Genomic DNA, 20096 nt, shown 5'->3' with positions numbered 1-20096 from the left:
ATGTGTTTATACTAGTGTTTTTTTTTTTTCCTTCTACCGTCAGATTCCGACCTCTGATAAGAATGACAAGATCCTTATTTAGGGTGGGTTCACACTACGTTTTGTCCCATACGGGAGCGCATACGGCAGGAGGGAGCTAAAACCTCGCGCTCCCGTATGTGACCGTATGCGCTCCCGTATGCCATTCACTTCAATGAGCCGACCGGAGTGAAACGTTCGGTCCGGTCGGCTCATTTTTGCGCCGTATGCGCTTTTACAACCGGACCTAAAACCGTGGTTGACCACGGTTTTAGGTCCGGTTGTAAAAGCGCATACGGCGCAAAAATGAGCCGACCGGACCGAACGTTTCACTCCGGTCGGCTCATTGAAGTGAATGGCATACGGGAGCGCATACGGTGACATACGGGAGCGCGAGGTTTTAGCTCCCTCCTGCCGTATGCGCTCCCGTATGGGACAAAACGTGTGGACCCAGCCTAACCCTGCATCAATAGAACAGGTGATAAGTAGCTGATCCATTGAGGTGCGATCCTTGTGACTTTTCCTTCGATCATGGAGACCTAGCAGGTGGACCCTCACCAGTCAACTACCTATCACCCGTTCGATGATACTTGAAATAACCCATTAGACAACAGGCCTTAGTGGAAGCTGTCAGAGTCTTAAAGAGTACCTGTCACCAAATAAACTTTTCTAATCTAACTCTGGCTACGTTCCCTAACTACTCCCCCCCCCCCCCCCCCCCCTCCCCCCCCCCCCCCACACACACACACACTTTTCAGATTTCAGAGCTTTAAAAAGCTGTTTATCTTACCTTTCTTCTTGCTCACATGCCCACGTGCAATTTCCCAGCAGGAGAAAGTGGGTGTTTCCCAGCAGGCATGACATCACTGAAGCCTGCTGGGGGATCACTTCCGCCCTCACACCGTTGCAGTGCTATGATTAATGGAAGACCTCTATGCATAGTTACATAGTTAGTACGGTCGAAAAAAGACATATGTCCATCAAGTTCAACCAGGGAATTAAGGGGTAGGGGTAGGGGTGTGGCGCGATATTGGGAAGGGATGAGATTTTATATTTCTTCATAAGCATTAATGTTGTTTTGTTCCAGGAATGTATCTAATCCTGTTTTAAAGCTGTAAATTGTTCCAGCTGTGACCAGTTCCTGAGGTAGACCATTCCATAAATTCACAGTCCTCACGGTAAAGAAGGCGTGTCGCCCCTTGAGACTAAACTTTTTCTTCTCCAGACGGAGGGAGTGCCCCCTCGTCCTTTGGGGGGGTTTAACCTGGAACAGTTTTTCTCCATATTTTTTGTATGGGCCATTAATATACTTATATACGTTTATCATATCCCCCCTTAAACGTCTCTTCTCAAGACTAAACAATTGTAACTCCTTTAATCGCTCCTCATAGCTAAGATGTTCCATGCCCCATATTAGTTTAGTCGCGCGTCTCTGCACCCTTTCCAACTCCGCAGTGTCCCTTTTATGGACAGGTGCCCAAAACTGAACAGTATATTCCAGGTGAGGCCGTACCAATGATTTATAAAGGGGGAGTATTATGTCCCTGTCCCTTGAGTCCATGCCTCTTTTGATACATGACAATATCCTGCCGGCTTTGGAAGCAGCAGCCTGACATTGCATGCTATTCTGTAGTCTGTGATCTACAAGTACACCCAGATCCTTCTCTACCAGTGACTCTGACAGTTTAATCCCCCCTAAGACATACGATGCATGCAGGTTATTAGTACCCAGATGCATAACTTTACATTTATCCACATTGTTTCAGTGAGGCTCTGTGCATGTTTCAGTGAGGCTCTGTGCATGTTTCAGTGAGGCTCTTTACAGCTTTCAGTGAGGCTCTGTGCAGCTGCCAATCAAGATCAGTGCAGAGAAGCACTTCCAGAGTTTGGTCTCCTGCCAGGCCCGCAGGAGACCAAATTCACTGTATTAATTGTGGCAGGGAACAGAACAGAGCCACCTAGTGGCCATTTTTTCTATTGCATTTTAAACATATTTATGTTGATAATTTTAAAAGCAAGTGAATGGCAAAGTGTCTGCTAATTACACAAGGAACACTGTATAACTTTTTTTTTTGGTGACAGGTACTCTTTAAGTGTGCACTCTTTTATTGTTTCAATGCATGACAGTAATCAAAGTTTTCTATTTGCCTAGAAAACCCCCTTTAATGGTAGTCTTCCTCCATTGTTCTCGTTTGGTATGGTGCCAAACGGCTTCCAATAAGTCAACAGTACAAGCAAAGATAAAACCTTTGTAATATATCCTATTAGAGAAAAGTGCTACGTTCTCCATTTGTGGAAGGTAGGGTGAAAATGGGGGGCGCTCCCAGAAAAAAGTGGAATGCAGAATCTTGTGCCAGATTTGGCTTGTAGCTCACAAATTGTGGTTGTGAGTTGTTGAACGGGAGCTGCTGCACTCCGACCGGGTCTGGGCTCTTATGCAAGAGCCAGTGGAGAACCAGGATGGGTAGCTGGAAGCTACAGAAAGAAAAAAAACGGTGTTGTGGGAGGCGCTGCTCTTGTGTGCGAAAGGACGGAGAGACTCAGGCCAGCACAGGTTAAACTTATTTATTTAGCAAAAAAAGTGGACAACGCGTTTCGGCACACATAAAGTGCCTTCCTCAGGTGCAAAGAGTACAATGCAGACTTCTCTATTAGTATGCAGAGTTACTGGTGGAGATCCTGTGTGCAGCTACCCATCCTGTTTTCCCACTTTTTCAAAGCCATAATGCCCATATTAGAACTTAATAAAAATGTTGTCATTGTAAAGTTGGACCATGGTTCTTATGGTAGGTATTATTCTGTTGATTGATAAGGGCCAAATTCCCTTTTTATGCATTTTGGATTGTGAATAATTAGAAATAAACTGTTTTTGTGCTTTGTAATGTGTGAAATTTATAAGTATGAGGGAGGACCCAAAGGCAAGTCATAAACATGAGGTTACCATAGCTATGCATTCTTATAAGAGAACACAGTAAACTATTAAAGTTTTAAGTACGTGAAGAGTATATCTTGATGTCGTAAAAAAATGCCTGATGTGATAAGGATGAAGAATGAAGTAAGCAGGCTTTATGGCTTCCCCTTTGCCCCCTTTACATGTAGTTTTTGTCTTTAGAGAATTTTTTACTTTGTTCCAGCCTATTTTAAGTATACAGGTAAGAACCTTGCACCACTTAAAGGGGTTGTCTAGTCATACTATCCCGTCTAATTTGACATGGGACGTGGAAAGACTCAAGAACACATTGGATGGTGGGGTTGGCCAGCAGGCTATTCATCGCCCACCGAGTTAGTACACGAATTGCGATTATAATCTATGTATAAAACTCAAACGGCTCAAGATATTAACATGAAACCTGGTACAATATGTTAAGAACAAACCAAGGATTGTTAAATTAACCCTAATTCACCCCCATTTGCAAGGGTCAGGGTTTTTGTTTAAAGTTTGTTTAAATGTTACTGCATAACTTCCAAACAGCTGGAGATATTTCGATAATACTTGGTCACATGTTACTGTCAACTAAATATATAGGACAGTTATTTAACCCTAACCTACCCCCATTTGTGAGGGACAGAGTTTTTGTTTAAAGTCCCATGCAAGTATATAGGACTTCCAGTACCTTACTCTACAACTTACTCTGCATCTCCTGGTGAATGGGTCAGTCCGGCTTGCAAGCCACACCCTCCCTGCATTCCACACCCCATCTTGCAGAGCCACACCCACAGTTTAAGCCACACCCCTTTTTGTGTATTGGTCTGGCTTGCAAATCACGCCTACTCCCACAAAGTCGCGCCCCCTTCTATTTTCGCCTTTGGGGTTTTCATGAGCTGTAAGCCATAATCATCACATATATGACAAATCACGGCTTGAACTATCTCGCTTTGCATGTAATGAATCTCTCATATATATTATTTTCACTTTTAAGTTGCATTATTGAAATAAATGAACTTTGGTCAATATAAAAAGTTTTCGAGTTTCACTTCCTATCGGCTTATCTTCCGGAAAACAAAAGGGCCAGGTTCTTTTCCCAACAATTTAAAGGGGTATTCCGGGATCTAGCATTTTATCCCTTATCCAAAGTGGATAGGGGCCGTTACGCCACCTCTCATAGACATGAATGGAGGGGGCTTGACGTTACGTCGCTTCTCCAGTTCCGGAAACCGGAGGTTTCCAGAACTGGAGACACAGCCCCGCATACAATGTGGGTGCTGCAGCGAGATTGCGAAGAGTCCCAGCGGCGGGCCCCCCGCAATCAGTTATCTTATCCCCTATCCTTTGGATAGGGGATAAAATGTTAGATCCCGGAATACCCCTTTAATTTCTCACAGGAGAGTCAGGAATCCCACATACACCTTAGATGGTTAGCTGGTCCTCCTGAAAACCAGAGGGTCGGATGACCTTTCTTTCGGAGGTTCCATGACTTTTGGATAGCCTCACACACTGCTCTTTTTGCCATCAAAATGTCAGAACCATGAGAGAACTTTGTATAAGTCAATTGAATCTGTTGCATGACAGTTTTGTCAAGGGGCCATGGCTTCTTCTATAAAAAAAGTAGTCCTGACACTAGTCTGAGCATAGCCTTGGTAAAGATGCACGTTAAGTGGACATGGAGTTTGAACTGAGGTTGCTCCAGCCTAGGACTCGTCCTTGCTAATGTGGCAACTAACATTACTAGACCAGCAAATAAAGCCTTATCTCCTCTAGTTTAAGAATGTTACACTGGTTAAAGGTTTTCAGGCATATACAAGAAGTCCACGCCTACAGTATTGTAATGTTGCAGGCCAGGACCACTGCGTAGGTGTAATGCAGATATGTAAAGTATGGAGGCAATTATGTAATAAAGTTCTGATAAAGAAATCTTGGTATTTCCCATTCAAGTGTAGCAGTAAACAGCTATCACTAAGAAAACAAACTCTACCTAAAACTTATTTAATACATAAATAAACCTATCAATAGTGATCCCTGCCAGTGGAAAGACAACACTGCTTAAGACACCTCAATGAGTAAATCTCTGCTTAAAGGAGATATCCAATGGTGAGCAACTTATCCCCTATCCTAAGGATAGGGGATAAGTTGCAGATCGCGGGGGTCCGACCGCTGGGGCCCCCTGCGATCTCCTGTACGGAGCCCCGACAGCCCGCGGGAAGGGGGCGTGTCGACCTCCGCACGAGGTGGCGGCCGACACGCCCCCTCAATACAACTCTATGGCAGAGCCGAAGCGCTGCCTTCGGCAATCTCCGGCTCTGCCATTGAGATGTATTGAGGGGGCGTGTCGGCCGCCGCCTCGTGCGGGGGTCGACACCCGCTATCTGGGCCGAGAGCCGGGGCCCCGTACAGAGAGATCGCAGGGGGCCCCAGCGGTCGGACCCCCCGCAATCTCAAACTTATCCCCTATCCTTAGGATAGGGGATAAGTTGTTCACCACTGGACTACCCCTTTAAACACTGGAGTACCTACCCACACCATCAATATCATACAGTAGGCCATACACTGGAGTGTATATGGGGGTATAGGGGGGTATTTATCGATTTTGCCTGTTGACAGTTTCTTTTTACCCTTTTTTTTTTTTCACTTTGGATTTCGTGGACATGCACCAAATTTATCATTTGGTGCAAGTTTTTAGTAATTTTGGCTCAAATGTTGAAATCTGCTGTTTACAGCGCCTTTTACACAGAACTTACCACCACAGAGGACGTGTATTTTACCCTGTAGATCAGCCATTTCGGAGTCCCTCCTGCAGTATATCAGCAAGCGATATGAGTAATTTTCTTTTGTGGGGTTTATAGCCACCATGTGAAATGGATTTTATTTTCAACTTGAGTTGGCTGTCCGTGCATGCTGGGAGTTGTAGTTTTGCAACATCTGGAGGTCCGCAGGTTGGAGACCACTGCTTTAGTGCTTACCTTTCCTGAACCTGTGTGGCCATGTCCAATGCTGGCTCAACGGAGGGTGAAGGTTCCTCAGAGACAACTATGTCGCAGGATAGTATTGAGCAGCCCTGGAGGCGTCTCTGCTTTCACCAAAAAAAAATTTTATGTATTTTGACGCCTTTACATTTTTTGACATTGCTGAGAGTGTTTTCCATGTGCAAAATTTCTTGGCGGCGATTTGCGCCAAAATTGCGCCAAAGATCGATTGGCGCAAATGATGAATTACTAACTAAAGTTAAAATCACACACAGGACCGTGTGATTTTGAGAAAGTTGTAAAAATGACAGTGGAGAAGATGCGCCAAACTTTGGCGCAAAAAGACACTGTGCCAAAGTATTGCGCAAAAGTTACGTTAAAAAAACACATAAATCCTTTGATAAATACCCCCCATAGTCTCTAGAAAACGACTGATACGGCCCCCAGTGTATATGGATAACACTCAGAAATCAGCATTCCTGTTGCATAAAAAAAATGTTTTTAAAGTATCCCGACGCGTTTCCTCTTTCAAATATGGGGTTCATCAGGGTATAGCATGCAAGAAAACATGCAGTATAATGAGACATAAGAGCATGAATACAATAATCCAAAAATAAAGTCATGAACATATAATAGTTTCCCAATGGTCTATGATAGGACCACTCACTCCGGTCCCATAGGATGTATATGATATCCAGAAAGGATGAAAATTATGACACATTCCCCCCTCTCTTCAACTAAATGATGATGGGGAACCACAATTGATGTTGAAAATAAGTCCCAGCGTGGAAGTTGTAGTTTTGCAACATCAGGGCTCCACAATTTAGAGACCACTGTCCTTGGGACATGTCAAAATGTTTTTTGGTTGCAGTCTGAGTGTTCTCTCCCTGCTCGGTGTCTTTGTGGGCAGGATACTTCCATATACTTAAATTATGACACAGCCGGGAGAGAATGCGCTTCTACTGATCAGTCGGGGTCTGAAAACTCAGACCCCAACCGATCAAAACTTTTCATATGTCTCTCTGATTTATCAATTTAATTTAAGATTCTACAACAATATGTGGAAAGCAGGTGTATCAATTTGACCTGACCCTCAGACACACCTAAATTCCAGTGGGACCATTCTGCTGACAAGCCCGACCTCTCTTATAGCTTAAAAGGATTCTTTATCTTTCCTTGGCATCTTGTTTGTTAGTTGTCTCTTTAATGAGGTTGAACCTGTAGCATGAGGTGATCCGTAATTATCCCTGGGTCATAGGTCACAAGGGCCACATCAGTCAAAATGGCCGGCATGGATAAAGCTGTTGACTATGATTTGTATTTTACTGTTGTACACTGCTCGAAAGAATAAAGGGAACACTTAACACAATGTAACTCCAAGTCAATGACACTTCTGTGACATCACACTGTCCACTCAGGAAGCAACACTGATTGACAATCAATTTCACATGCTGTTGTGCAAATGGAACAGACAACAGGTGAAAATTATAGACAATTAGCAAGACACTCACAATAAAGGAGTGGTTCTGCAGGTGGTGACCACAGACCACTTCTCAGTTCCTGTGCTTCCTGGCTGATGTTTTGGTCACTTATGAATGCTGGCGGTGCTTTCACTTTTGAATCCGATTGAGCACATCTGGGACATCATGTCTCGTTCCATCCACCAATGCCACGTTGCTCCACAGACTGTCCAGGAGTTGGCGGATGCTTTAGTCCAGGTCTGGGAGGACATCCCTCAGGAGACCATCCTCCACCTCATTAGGAGCATGCCCAGGCGTTGTAGGGAGGTCATACGGGCACGTGGAGGCCACACACACTACTGAGCCTCATTGTGACTTGTTTTAAGGACATTACATAAAGTTGGATCAGCCTGTAGTGAGGTTTTCCACTTTGATTTTGAGTGTGACTCCATATCCAGACCTCCATGGGTTGATAAATCTGATTTCTATTGATAATTTTTGTGTGATTCTGTTGTCAGCGCATTCAACTATGTAAAGACGAAAGTATTTCATACGATTAGTTCATTCAGATCTAGGATGTGTTATCTTATTGTTCCCTTTATTTTTTTGAGCAGTGTATATTGTACTGTTACTTCTCAAAGAAAGCTCTGGCCGGCTTCTTACATGACGGTGGGCTCAGCCTATCACCGGCCGGGGCGGGACATGGCTCCGGCCGGTGATAGGCTGGCGGCTGTCCGGCGTTCCAGTCCCCAGCGTGTGGCCGTAGGTGAGTTTAAAGTTTATTTTCTGTGTCTTTTGCAGCCCGGGCATAGGGATACAGCGTACAGCAGTGGTCTCCAACCTGCAGACCTCCAGCTGTTGCAAAACTACAATTCCCAGCATGCCCGGACAGCCACTGGCTGTCCGGGCATGCTGGGAGTTGTAGTTTTGCAACATCTGGAGGTCCGCAGGTTGAGACCACTGGCATACAGTATAGAGTTTCAGCGACCCCCAACAAAGAGGAGGAGGGCAGTGCTTGAAGGTGACATCTGTGAGTAGTACCCCACTGGGCTGGTTATTAATTGGGGGGGAGCAGAACAGTGCTGGCGGGTCACATGATTTTGGGGGGGGGGGGGAGCCGAACACCGCGCGCGGGTCACATGATTGGGGCGGAGGTGGCGGGATGAAAATACAGTTATATACAGTGGAACCGCCGTTAAAAAAATACGGTGATACACATATTTGGTCATACCGCCCAGCCCTAACACAACCACATACAGTTTTGTGAGAGTCTTGAGAAGCTCCTGAGACAATGAGGAGGTATGCAGTCACATTCCTTCACATCCAGCCAAGGCCATTATTCACATGTTGTTGTTTAATAGGTTTTCATTCACCTGCTGTTTGTGTTCATTCCTTGCATGTTATACATATGTTCTGTCGCTGGTGGTTGATATCACTGGGGATCTTTTATCAATCACTAGAATGTCCATCCCAGTTAGACTCCACAGGTTGGTGACAGACCTCTTAAAGAATTATGCTTTTTTTACATGGTTATGATGTGTTATGTAGAAGGGTATTGTTCGCTGCATATAGGTTTAACAACTAAGCATGTCCTATTGAGATTTTTCTTTTCTGAAACTTTTGCTGTTTGCCATCATGCTAAGGGGTGTCCACCAGTCATAATTGCATCCAAAGCATCCACCTGGTTTTTAAAGGGGTTTTCAGGAAATAACATTTTTTTTTTAATATATATATATATATATATATATATATATATATATATATATATATAAGGAATATAGTGTTGTTGCAGATTGTACTTACTTCTGCATATTTTTGCTTGAATTACCCCTGACAGGAAGTTGTGTAGTCCTTTCACTTTCAGTGTGGTGTTGTCTCCAGCTTCCGGGCTCCTCCCTCTCTCCAAAGCCTCATCCAAAGCTGTCTCGGGAGACATAGCTAAATTTAGTCATTGATCCAAAGGCTGTAATGGCGTCCTGAGAGTTGTAGTTCTTGAATAGCTGGAGACACATTATGGAAAACACTGATGTATACAATAAAGTTGGGCTGTGTGCGGTGCTGGATTAATTTTTTTCTGCTTGTTTTATATTTCAATCCATCTGATTTTCTCTTTTTTATCTTTCAGAATGTTATGGACCAGTTCAACCCCGGGCTCAGAAACCTTGTTAATCTTGGGAAGAACTATGAAAAGGCCGTGTCTGGTAAGTCGTCTTTTATGGCTATCAATGTTTTCTAATCAGATTATAGCTGGGGAAAGCTGATTTACAGCAGCTAGAATACATTGCTGGCAGGGCTAACCTTGTTCAATTATCCGACAAGCCAAGCGCCTCGCTGGAGAGATTGGGATGACTTGTGTTTTCTGCCGGGAAGAACTCCAACAACTATATCGAATGTATGGAATGAAAAGCTATTTATGTGCCACGTGATCATAGTCATCTTTTGCTGACAAAAATATCCACATAAGTTTTTGTCTGTGGGTCTGAAACGTTCTTACACAAGAGCTATTGGTTCTAGGTGTTTTTCAAGCTATTACATTGATGGTCTGTTCTCAGAATAACCATCAATGTCTGATCGGTGAGGGTCCTACCCTGAGAAATCAGGGATGTGGGAATTGTATTGCCCCACGCCCGGGACATGCAGGTAAATTCTTCAGGCATTTAGCCCTGTTTCGGGCAAGCATTGCTAAATGGAGGAAGAATTCATATATGACGGGGCAAAACTGTCTTGCCCTGTCACTAAACTGCTATAGACCGCAGCTACATGATGCAGCCTATAGCGAGCTTTCCTGACGGAGGTGCGCGCGGTGAGTGATGTCATCGCACGTGCCGCGCGAGACGCTGAGGAACAGGGAGATGTAAGCAGAAGTGAGTTACTTACTCAAACTTGGCTACTTACTACATAAGGAAGGACCTGCCTACCACTAGGGGATAACCTATCTACTCAGGGCAGTGCATCCCAACCATGGTGCCCCAGCTGTTGCAAAACTACTACTCCCAGCATGCCCGGACAGCCTGGTTGAAGAACACTTACTTAGGTGGTATAATTGTTTAAATGGGAGCCCTACCTGCCGGGGGTCATATCTATCTAGGGACCTTTCTACCTACTGGGAAGCCCTACCTTATCAGGTAGAGCTCCCTAGTAGTTAGACAGGAAAATAACCCCCGGCAGGTAGGGCTCCCATTTAAAGTCCTTTTTCTTCAGCCTCCTCTAAATATCTATCTGGGGGTCTGACTACCTACTGGGGAGCCCTACCTGATGAGGTCATATCTATCTGGGAACCTGTGTAGATGTAGAAAAAAAGGGAAGACCAACAGGCGGTGCCTCGTGTATTACCCTAGGAGATATGAGAGGAGAAATATGGGGGGAATTCCCCACGGGGCTTATAGGTGGCTGCTCACCTGAAGGTAGAAGATAGAAGGCATATAACCCCAGTGATAATGGGGTACCATCAATTGCGATCAAGCCACTGGGTTGCAGGAACAGACCACGGTCGGCCTGAGGATTAGTAGAGGAGGCTGAAGAAAAAGGACCCTTAGGATATGGCGCTGCAGACTCTTAGATTGAAGAGGCGAAGTCCAAGTAATGGTTAAAAGGTCCTCAGCAGGACCATTTATTAGCAGAAAAAAATACAATAAATGGGATGATTACGCATTTTGGGAGGAGCCCTCCCTTCCCCTGATCTGAGGAAGGGAGGGCTCCTCCCGAAACGCGTAATCCTTCCATTTATTGTTTTTTTTCTGCTAATAAATGGTCCTGCTGAGGACCTTTTAACCATTACTTAGACTTCGCCTCTTCCATCTAAGAGTCTGCAGTGCCATATCCAAAGGGTCCTTTTTCTTCAGCCTCCTCTAAATATCTATCTGGGGGTCCGACTACCTATTGGGGAGCCATACCTTGATGGAGGTCATATCTATCTGCGGACCTGTCTATATATCGGGGAGCTCTACCTAATGGGGGACATATCTTTCTGGGGCTCTGTCTGCCTACTGGGGGAGCCCACCCTTCCTACCAACTGGGGGGACATATCTATCTGGGGCATTATTTACTTACTAGAGGAGCGCTACCTGCCTGACTACATGATGAGGGGACGTACCTTCCTGAAAGGGGGACTACCTACTTAATGGGGTGGACTTACTTATCATTACCTAATGGGTGACATACTGGTCTGCCTATTAAGTTTCTATTAATAAAGACCTTATTTACAGACTATTTTGGTTGAAATTATTTTATGTACCAGGACAAGTGGATTGTCATGAGGGACAAGTAGATTGTGCTCTGTTTTAGTCCCTTGGACAAGTAGTTTTTTTTTTTTAATTTCTACACACAGGGGCATCCATTACGGTCTTAGGCTATGTTCAAACAGCATAAAATGTGCAGAATGTCTGCCCGAAAAACACAGCATTTGCATGTTCCGGCTGCTCTAGGACCGCTTGGAAATGCACCATCCTAATAGACTGCAGTTCTTTTCCAAGCAGAATCCGCAGAAACTGTGGGCAGGTTCATTGTTTCTGCAGACTCCAAAATCGGGATTTCCATAGCAGATGTTTCTTCCGAAATTTCACCATGTGCATGGTGCAGCAGAATCCCATTGAAATCAATAATACTCCACTGCAGCAGAATTCTGTCCGGATATATAGTCTAGTATAGTTAGATTGCCAGCACTGCATGGGTGGTGGTGCACGTGGAGGTAGGTACTGTATATGTAGTTAAGTCTAGTTCCCACCACTCTGCAATTCTGCATTGTTCATTGAAGTTTCCTATATAAGGGTATGCAGTACATGTTTCTGCAAACACCTTACCTTCTTCAGCGGTCTAACACATATACTGTGTGTGTGTGTGTGTATATATATATATATATATATATATATATATATATATATACATATACATACACACACACACGCATTGAATTACTATTTGTTTTGGTGGTTTCTCTAACAGCAGTGCTTAGGCCCACCCGGCGTCTGATGTCATCACTGTGTGCTCCGCCCAGCATCTGACATCATCACTGTGCACCTCCCAGTGTATATATACCATGCTAGTGTCTCCCTTGGGCTGGACAGCTGAGGAAGGTAAACGTTTGCTGAAACACGTAGTGTATTCCACTATATATAAGCAACTTCAGTAAACAAGGTTTCATTTATTACAGTCTTGCTGTGTCTGGTTCTACAGCTCAACAATTTCTAGTAAATGGGGCTGAGCCTGGTTGAGCTGCAGAAACCAGGGATCCTCATCGATCATATATTCAATGTCCTATCCCAGAAAACCCCTTAGAGGTGTCATAAGCAGCGGTAAGCTTTGTGTTTGTCATTCTTAGTGTCTGGCTGTTAATACAGCCTTGGCTTTCCTAGAGCCACGCTGGTCTGTGACTAAGACTCTTCTTCCGTGGTTTGCATATCTGTCATGTATCACAATATGATATATGTATCCAGAACATCCTATTTCCATATATTTTGCCTATGGTGCTTGGCTTTAACCCTATCTTTGATTGCTATGCAGCAAAACAACATCAGCTCAAGATGCACATTATTCCTATGGTGAAAGCACGATAAGCAGCGTGCCATTGGGCCAGTATTTTCCAACCAGGCTGCATCCAGCTATTGCAAAACTACAACTCCCAGCATGCCCGGACAGCCAAAGGCTGTCCGGGCATGCTGGGAGTTGTAGTTTTGCAACAGCTGGAGGCACTCTGGTGTGGAAACACTGGGATCAGGTACAGCCCAGGAAATGTCACCCTTACCCTTCCTAATAAATCAGCACACATGAAAAGAATGGGGAAGAATAAGAATTCTGGGTTGACTAATCATTCTGATTACCCAATGTGTAAATGAGCTATAAGCCTAATATAGGATATAAGATATTAATAAACATCAATGGCAGGTATAGTGATAGGTTCCCTTTAAGTAGCTTATATAGATGCATGTACCCAATCCTATCATGCTGCCCGAACTACGAGTCATGGGGATGGTCCCCAGTGGTTTAACCTGCCCCACCATCCTTGATAGATATACCTCTCCCGAAGCAGAAATAGGAATAAATCTATTTTTCAAGGCTGGTGGGACAGGAGAAGCTGCCGGGGACCACCTCGATTACTCAGGCAGCATGAAAGTGATAACATATCTTTTTTTTAATAGGATAGTCCTCTCCCAGACATTAAAGGGCTACTCTGGTGGAAAACGTTATTTATTATTTTTTTTTTAAATCAACTGGTGCCAGAAAGTTAAACAGATTTGTAAATTACTTCTATAAAAAATAAAATAAAATCTTAATCCTTCCAGTACTTATTAGCTGCTGAATACCACAGAGGAAGTGAAAGAAATACCGTTATATACCGTGATACACATATTTGGTCATACCGCCCAGCTCTAGCGTGATACACATCCCAATTTATTGTCCATAGGAAGGCGTGATCAGAAGCCGAGGAGGTACAGCTCGCATTGTGTTGTAGAATATAATCTTCTGCCTAATGGACTATTAATATTAATAAGATTTAGCTGCTGAAATTTGCTTCTGTATTGTAAGCTGCCATAAGCTGGCCAAGGATGTGACGGCCCAAGAGTCCTGGAGAAACGGGGATCAAGCAGGTTGGATTCAGCTTGTGTGGTGCTGCTACTTTTCTGGAGATAAGCGGCATGAGAGGTTTCTGGCAGCTATTTATCTTCCTACATAGAAGGAATATGTCTATGCAGCCAAACCAAGCAGGGAAGTCAGTAAACACAACTACCGGGTGGCACTACCTTTAGAAGGCATGGCATGTGTGTCTATCTGTGCCACCGAGGAGGTGGTAGAGAAAGAGAAGATGCTCATTTAGACAAAATACATGAAGATCTAAAAGAAGCCATTCTACATAATTGATGGCGTCCTGCGCTGTCAGATAGGTAGCGGCATGAAACGTGATGTGCTGTATCGGATACCGGAGCCATGTACTGTACATAGATTAAGTGTACGGAGCTCCTGGCCAGGACTTTCTAAAATAACAGTCTGCAGATCCCCTACTTACTGTCTGGGGGGCACTCTGGGAGGATTTCACGTATTTGGGTAGGATTTATAAACTTAGGAATAACAGGACATTTTTAGATTTTTTTTTTTCTTTTTTTCTTTTAGTGTTCTGAAGTAATTGTCATTTTTACTGGATATTCTCAAACCTCAGGCACTTTCCACATACTAGTGAGGTTCCTGGAAGCGTCTGGAGATTTCTGTTCCAGGATTCAGCCACAGACACAGTATTGTTTAACCATGATATTCACTGGTCTTTATTCAGCGTCTGCTCTGGTTAGGCTCCCAGACTGTATGTTTTAATATATCCTTTGGGCTTATTCACCAGAAGGGTGTCCTTTTGGCATCCGTCAGGCTGATGTTTAGGTCGGTTTTCTTTTTTTTTTTTTTAAATCTTTATAGTTAAGCATAGTGAACGTCACTTTTCTAAGCATCTCACAAAATAGTGTACCTCTGCACATGGGTTTTTAGAACATGGGAGGCTACTAGGATACTCGCCTATATTGTGATATATTTCAGAGATATGTGTCATGAAATTTTCTAGAAGTAGAATATACCAAAAAAAGAAGGCTAAGTTACAATATGCAAATCTTCCGATTCTCCAATGCATGTGCACACTGCACATGGCCGAGCGTGCATGTGTTCTCAGTGGGGTAAGTGGAGAAAGCTGCTGCCAGAAACCTCCCTAACAAGAAAGGGTTGGGCAGTTGAAATCCAACCAATCCTTCTATTAGGGCTGGGTGGTATACCAGTTCATACCGAATACTGAAATTTTTGTCCTGCACGATATGGATTTTTCCCCATACCACAATACCGGTTTTGCCCCTCCCCCTCGGGAATGAATGAATTATCAGCCCAGCGCTGCACTGTCCCCATCGGGCAACTAATCATATGTGACCCGCGAGCGCTGTTCTGGCCCCTCAATTAATTATCAGCCCAGTGCTGCGCTGTCCCCATCAGGGTAAATACTCGCATATCACCCGCAAGCGCTGCCCTCCTCGTCCTCCTGTTTGTTGCGGCTGCCGGCACTAACACTCTATACTGTGCGGTATCCCTATGCCCGAGCTGCAAATGGTAAACAAAATAAACTTTAACTCACCTTCCTGGTCGGTTCGGACCAGCTTCCTAAGGAATGGAAAGCCGGAGAGCCGTCAGCCTATCACCGGCCGCAGTGATGTTCCGCCTCGGCCGGTGATAGGTTGAATGCAGTGTCATGTAAGAATCAGGCTTCTTACATGACAGTGGGCTCAGCCTATCACCGGCCAAGGCGGAACATCGCTGCGGCCGGTGATAGGCGGACGGCTCTCTGACATTCCCGTCCCCAGCGTAAGACTGACTTAGGAACGTGCGTTAAAGTTCATTTTGTATACCATTTGCAGCCCGGGCATAGGGATACCGCACAGTATAGAGTGTTAGTGCCGGCAGCCGCAACAAACAGGACGAGGAGGGCAGCGCTTGCGGGTGATATGTGAGTATTTACCCCGATGGGGATAGCGCAGCGCTGGGCTGATGATTAATGTGGGGGGGAGGAAGGAAGGGAAGTACCATTATATATATCGTGGAACCGCCATAAGTTACAAAAATACCGTGATACATGTATTTGGTCATACCGCCCAGCCCTACCTTCTATGTCCTGACATCTGCAATCTTATAAAAGTTGTTAGGCCCCCATACACATTAAGTGGTGGGAACACACGTGGCTGTTACGCTACCTCAATAGGATCAGAGAGAATATCTCATCTACCAGTCTTTTCTTACTGGCATCATTCTCCATGACAATAGATTGCTATCATAATTCTATGGACAGCCCACATTTAAAGGAACACTCCAGGCAAAACTGACACTGTTGTTATCCCCAATACAGAAGTGGGCAGAGCACGACACTAGTAATTCAACGAACACCAAAGAGAGAAGTGATCGCCCTCTGTGGATCAGTTTGGCAGGGAGTGTTTCTCCTTTAAGGCACATTAAATTACAGTCTCATTCTGTGCCATAACTTTACATGTTGTGCACATCTTGGGATGGCTTGTTTGATTTTATGTAAATTTTGTATCAGTCAGCTGCAATTTTTTGCTGTCTGAGATTCTGGTAGTCATCCCAACGTGCTTCTGTATTTGTGTATTATATATGCGTATATTATACGTTTAGTATGATCAGAAATAATTTACATAGCACAGATCATCTTAGTATGCCAAACACATTATCAGACTTATTGCTCAAATTATTGGCTAAGATATTAGACATACCGTATTTTTCGCCGTATAAGACGCTCCGGCATATAAGACGCACCCAATATTTAAGGAGGAAAATCTAGAAAATAAAGTTTCTGAACCAAATACAATGTAAAGTATAGGACAGTGATGTTCAACCTGCGGACCTCCAGATGTTGCAAAACTACAACTCCCAGCATGGGAGTTGTAGTTTTGCAACATCTGGAGGTCCGCAGGTTGAAGACCACTGGTATTGGAGGTAATACTCACCTGTCCCCGCTGCTGCGGACCCCTCACCACTGCCCTGGGTGTCGCCCTCCATCGCTGTCGCCGCGTCCCCGGGATGTCCCCGTCGCTCCGAAACGTCTCTGCTGCCTGGGATCCTCGCTCTCCGTCGCCGCCATCACGTCGCTGCGCATGCCGTTAAGCATGCCATTATGCACGCCGCTATGCACGCCGCTCCTATTGGATGACTGGACGGCGTGCGCAACGACGTGATGACGACGAAGGAGAGCGCCAGTCATGCAGGGGATCCCAGCACGGAGCAGTAATTTGGCGATTGGACACCGAGGAGGCAGGTAAGGTCCCTCCCGGTGTCCTGTAAACTGTTCGGGACGCCGCGATTTCACCGCGGCGGTCCCGAACAGCCCGACTGAGAAGCCAGGATAGTTTCACTTTCACTTCAGATGCGGTGGTCAGCTTTGATCACCGCGTCTGAAGGGTTAATACAGGGCATCACCGCGATCGGTGATGTCCTGTATTAGCCCCGGGTCCCGGCCGTTGATGGCCGCCGGGACCGCCGTGAAATGACAAGGTTTAATGTGTATTTGCCATATAAGACGCACCAACTTTTCTCCCCCAGTTTTGGGGAAGAAAAATGCGTCTTATACGGCGAAAAATACGGCAGTTAGGACTGAAGCTGAAACCTTTCTCAATGGGGACAATTGGGTTGTTTACTATCTAGGTCTTATCCATTTGAGTCTCATCCACTTGATTTAAACATTTGTTAGATATGTGTAGGATTGTATCCTATAAATATCTGCCAGTCAGGACCAGAATATTTTTCTTACCTTTCAGAGGGCAGAATATATGGCAGGAACTGGCATATTTCCCTCAGTTTGGCATTTTGGGGGATTGGGGGGTCTCACACAGTATCATCTGCCAGTCTGACTGTCCAGTAACTTTCCATGTTGTTAAAGTGTACCTGTCCTAGATACATGTCAAAAGTTTTGATTGGTCGGGGTCTGAGTGTTCATACCCCGACAAATTGTTAGAACAAGCATGGAGGAAAGTGTGACTGACCAGGACAATCCTGTCGACTTACATTGTAAGTTTGTACCGCTTACGCTTCTGCCAGCTAGTTCTAGCTATCAGTTGCAGTCTAAACACTCAGGTCCCAACCGATCAAAACTTTTGAAGTGTCTCTAAAACGTCAACATTTTTTTTTTTTTATGACAGTGACCATTTAAAAGAGCACTCCATGCAAAATTATACCCTTTGTTACACCTATAGCAAGGTCTGAGTGGGCGGAGCATAATTCAATAACACCAGATAATCTCTGTGTCGTACGCTGCCCCCTCAGGCCTGCACTAGGCATTACACGGTGTTCAATACTAGAGTGTTCCTTTTAAATAAGAAAAGTGGAATAACTTTCTAAAATTGTTCGGATTGTAGGAAGACTCCTTGGTGGTATTGGATGAACTTTTCCATCTTTGAAGCACAAGACATATCTAATGTTTATATGGCAATGGCTGCCTGCAGAGCACAAAACATGGAGCGTGCGTGTGCCATTCAGAGAGGAAGCGATTTCCCTTTCATTGTTATTCCCTGTGGTTACCTCCGCATTGTTAGCCTTTGTGTTATTTTATTACAATCGCTTAAGATTTTTCCTGCATGTAATGCCAGCTGTAACAACCATATGATCGGGCTGGAGAAAATACATAGAACAGGGACCCCACAGTGCCAGGACTAGGGACTGATACCGTACCTGCATAATGCAATATCGCCTCTAGTTGCAGAGGTGTTCACATCATATTTTGCATAGCGTTTCCTGGGACTGACATTTCTGACACTTCCCAGCATAGTCTTACAATATGACTTTAGATCTTCTCAACAGGTACAACCTTTCTTGAACCACAAATTTAGATAAAAAGACATGGCCGCACATTCATATGTTAAAATTGTGCTGAGAAGCAATAGATCAATATATAGCAACTAACAGCAGGTAGTTTGTATACATTTTTATTAAATTGTACAAGCCCACTCTCTACTTTACAGCCACCTGATTCAAGTGCGTCTCTATCTTAAATGGCGGGGAGCTGGGCAGCAACCAGTGCCTGTCGAGGAATGACCCAGTGATCCAGCAGCACTACTTCTGCCAGACCACCCCACAGATTCAGAATCACAGCAACAATGGCCGCCACCATGCCCCACACCAGTTTCAACATATTACTAAGATCACCTAACTATGTGCTCCCTGCCAGAGGACTGGAAAGAAGCTAGGTATTAACCCTTATGCAGTTTGCTAGCAGGGAGCACATGGTGAGGTGAACTCGGTGATCTGTGTGGGGCTACGTGGCAGCCATTGTTGCTGTGGCACTGTGTCTTTGGGGTGGTCTGGCAGGAGTGTCTTTGTTAGACCTCAGGGTCATTCCTCCTATGGGCACTGTTGTTACAGTGCTGGTTGCCACCCAGCTCCACCACATTTAAGTTAGGGACCCACTTGAATCAGGTGGGAGGGAAGTGGCGAGTGGGCTTGTACGGTTTGATCAGAATCTATACTTATTACCTGATGTTAGTTAGTCTGCTAGATGTGCGGCCATGTCCTTCTTTCTAAATTTATGGTACAACCTTACTTAAGAGTAGACCAGACTTATTTGACCAATGTAGAAGTCTCACTGCAACGGGATATGAGGTCGGGATATGAGGACAATATATGAGGACAATATATGAGGATCTGATATGAGGACAAAAGCTTCCTCCTTGCTTTTCCTCCCCAACAAGGATTGGGAAGGAAAAACCGGGTACTCAGCTAGTAAAATGATTTTAAAGTGAAAAATTGTCACATCAAAAAATGGCATCTTTAGGGTCTCAAAAAGATATAAGAACTACAGCATCAGAGCAACATGGCCAGATATTTATTAATATATATATATATATATATATATATATATATATATATATATATATATATATAGGAATGCAAACTGGTACAAGTAAACACAAGTGCAATGTGCATAGTACACATATAAAGTGTCAAGTGCATCTAAAGCAAAGTTCATGAAAGAACCACTACAATATCAGAAACAAACACATGCATGTACCGAGGTAAGCGAGAATCAAAATCTGTGAGGCCCAGGGTGACACCATTTCGCTACTTACATTGTTTCTGCTTTTGAAGAAGCCACCAATATAAGGATCCTCCACGGATCTGCAGAATGGCGAAGGATATAAGTGGGCTACTTCTTTTTCAGCTGGGTCACCTTAACCCTAAAATCCTCGTCTTTCCTGG

At 44.4% G+C, this 20096-nt stretch overlaps 1 protein-coding gene across 7 annotated transcripts in view; it reads left to right on the top strand.

Moving 5' to 3' along the window:
* The window catches only part of BAIAP2L1 (BAR/IMD domain containing adaptor protein 2 like 1), a 134670-nt gene that overhangs the window by 45054 nt on the left and 69520 nt on the right, over positions 1 to 20096 (top strand). For 3 of the 7 annotated variants that reach the window (XM_056534444.1, XM_056534443.1, XM_056534441.1), the window contains exon 2: positions 9505 to 9580. The exons of the other annotated variants lie outside the window; for them this stretch is intronic. In XM_056534444.1, the coding sequence (XP_056390419.1) occupies positions 9511 to 9580 (70 nt within the window). In that variant the 5' untranslated portion in view covers positions 9505 to 9510. The remainder of the gene's footprint in view (positions 1 to 9504; positions 9581 to 20096) is intronic. 7 annotated transcript variants of the gene reach the window in all.

This window comes from Hyla sarda, chromosome 8, assembly GCF_029499605.1.
Source record: "Hyla sarda isolate aHylSar1 chromosome 8, aHylSar1.hap1, whole genome shotgun sequence".
Lineage (NCBI taxonomy): Eukaryota > Metazoa > Chordata > Amphibia > Anura > Hylidae > Hyla > Hyla sarda.
Note: the sequence above shows the minus strand (reverse complement) of the source record. Positions and strands in the feature narration are given on the sequence as shown.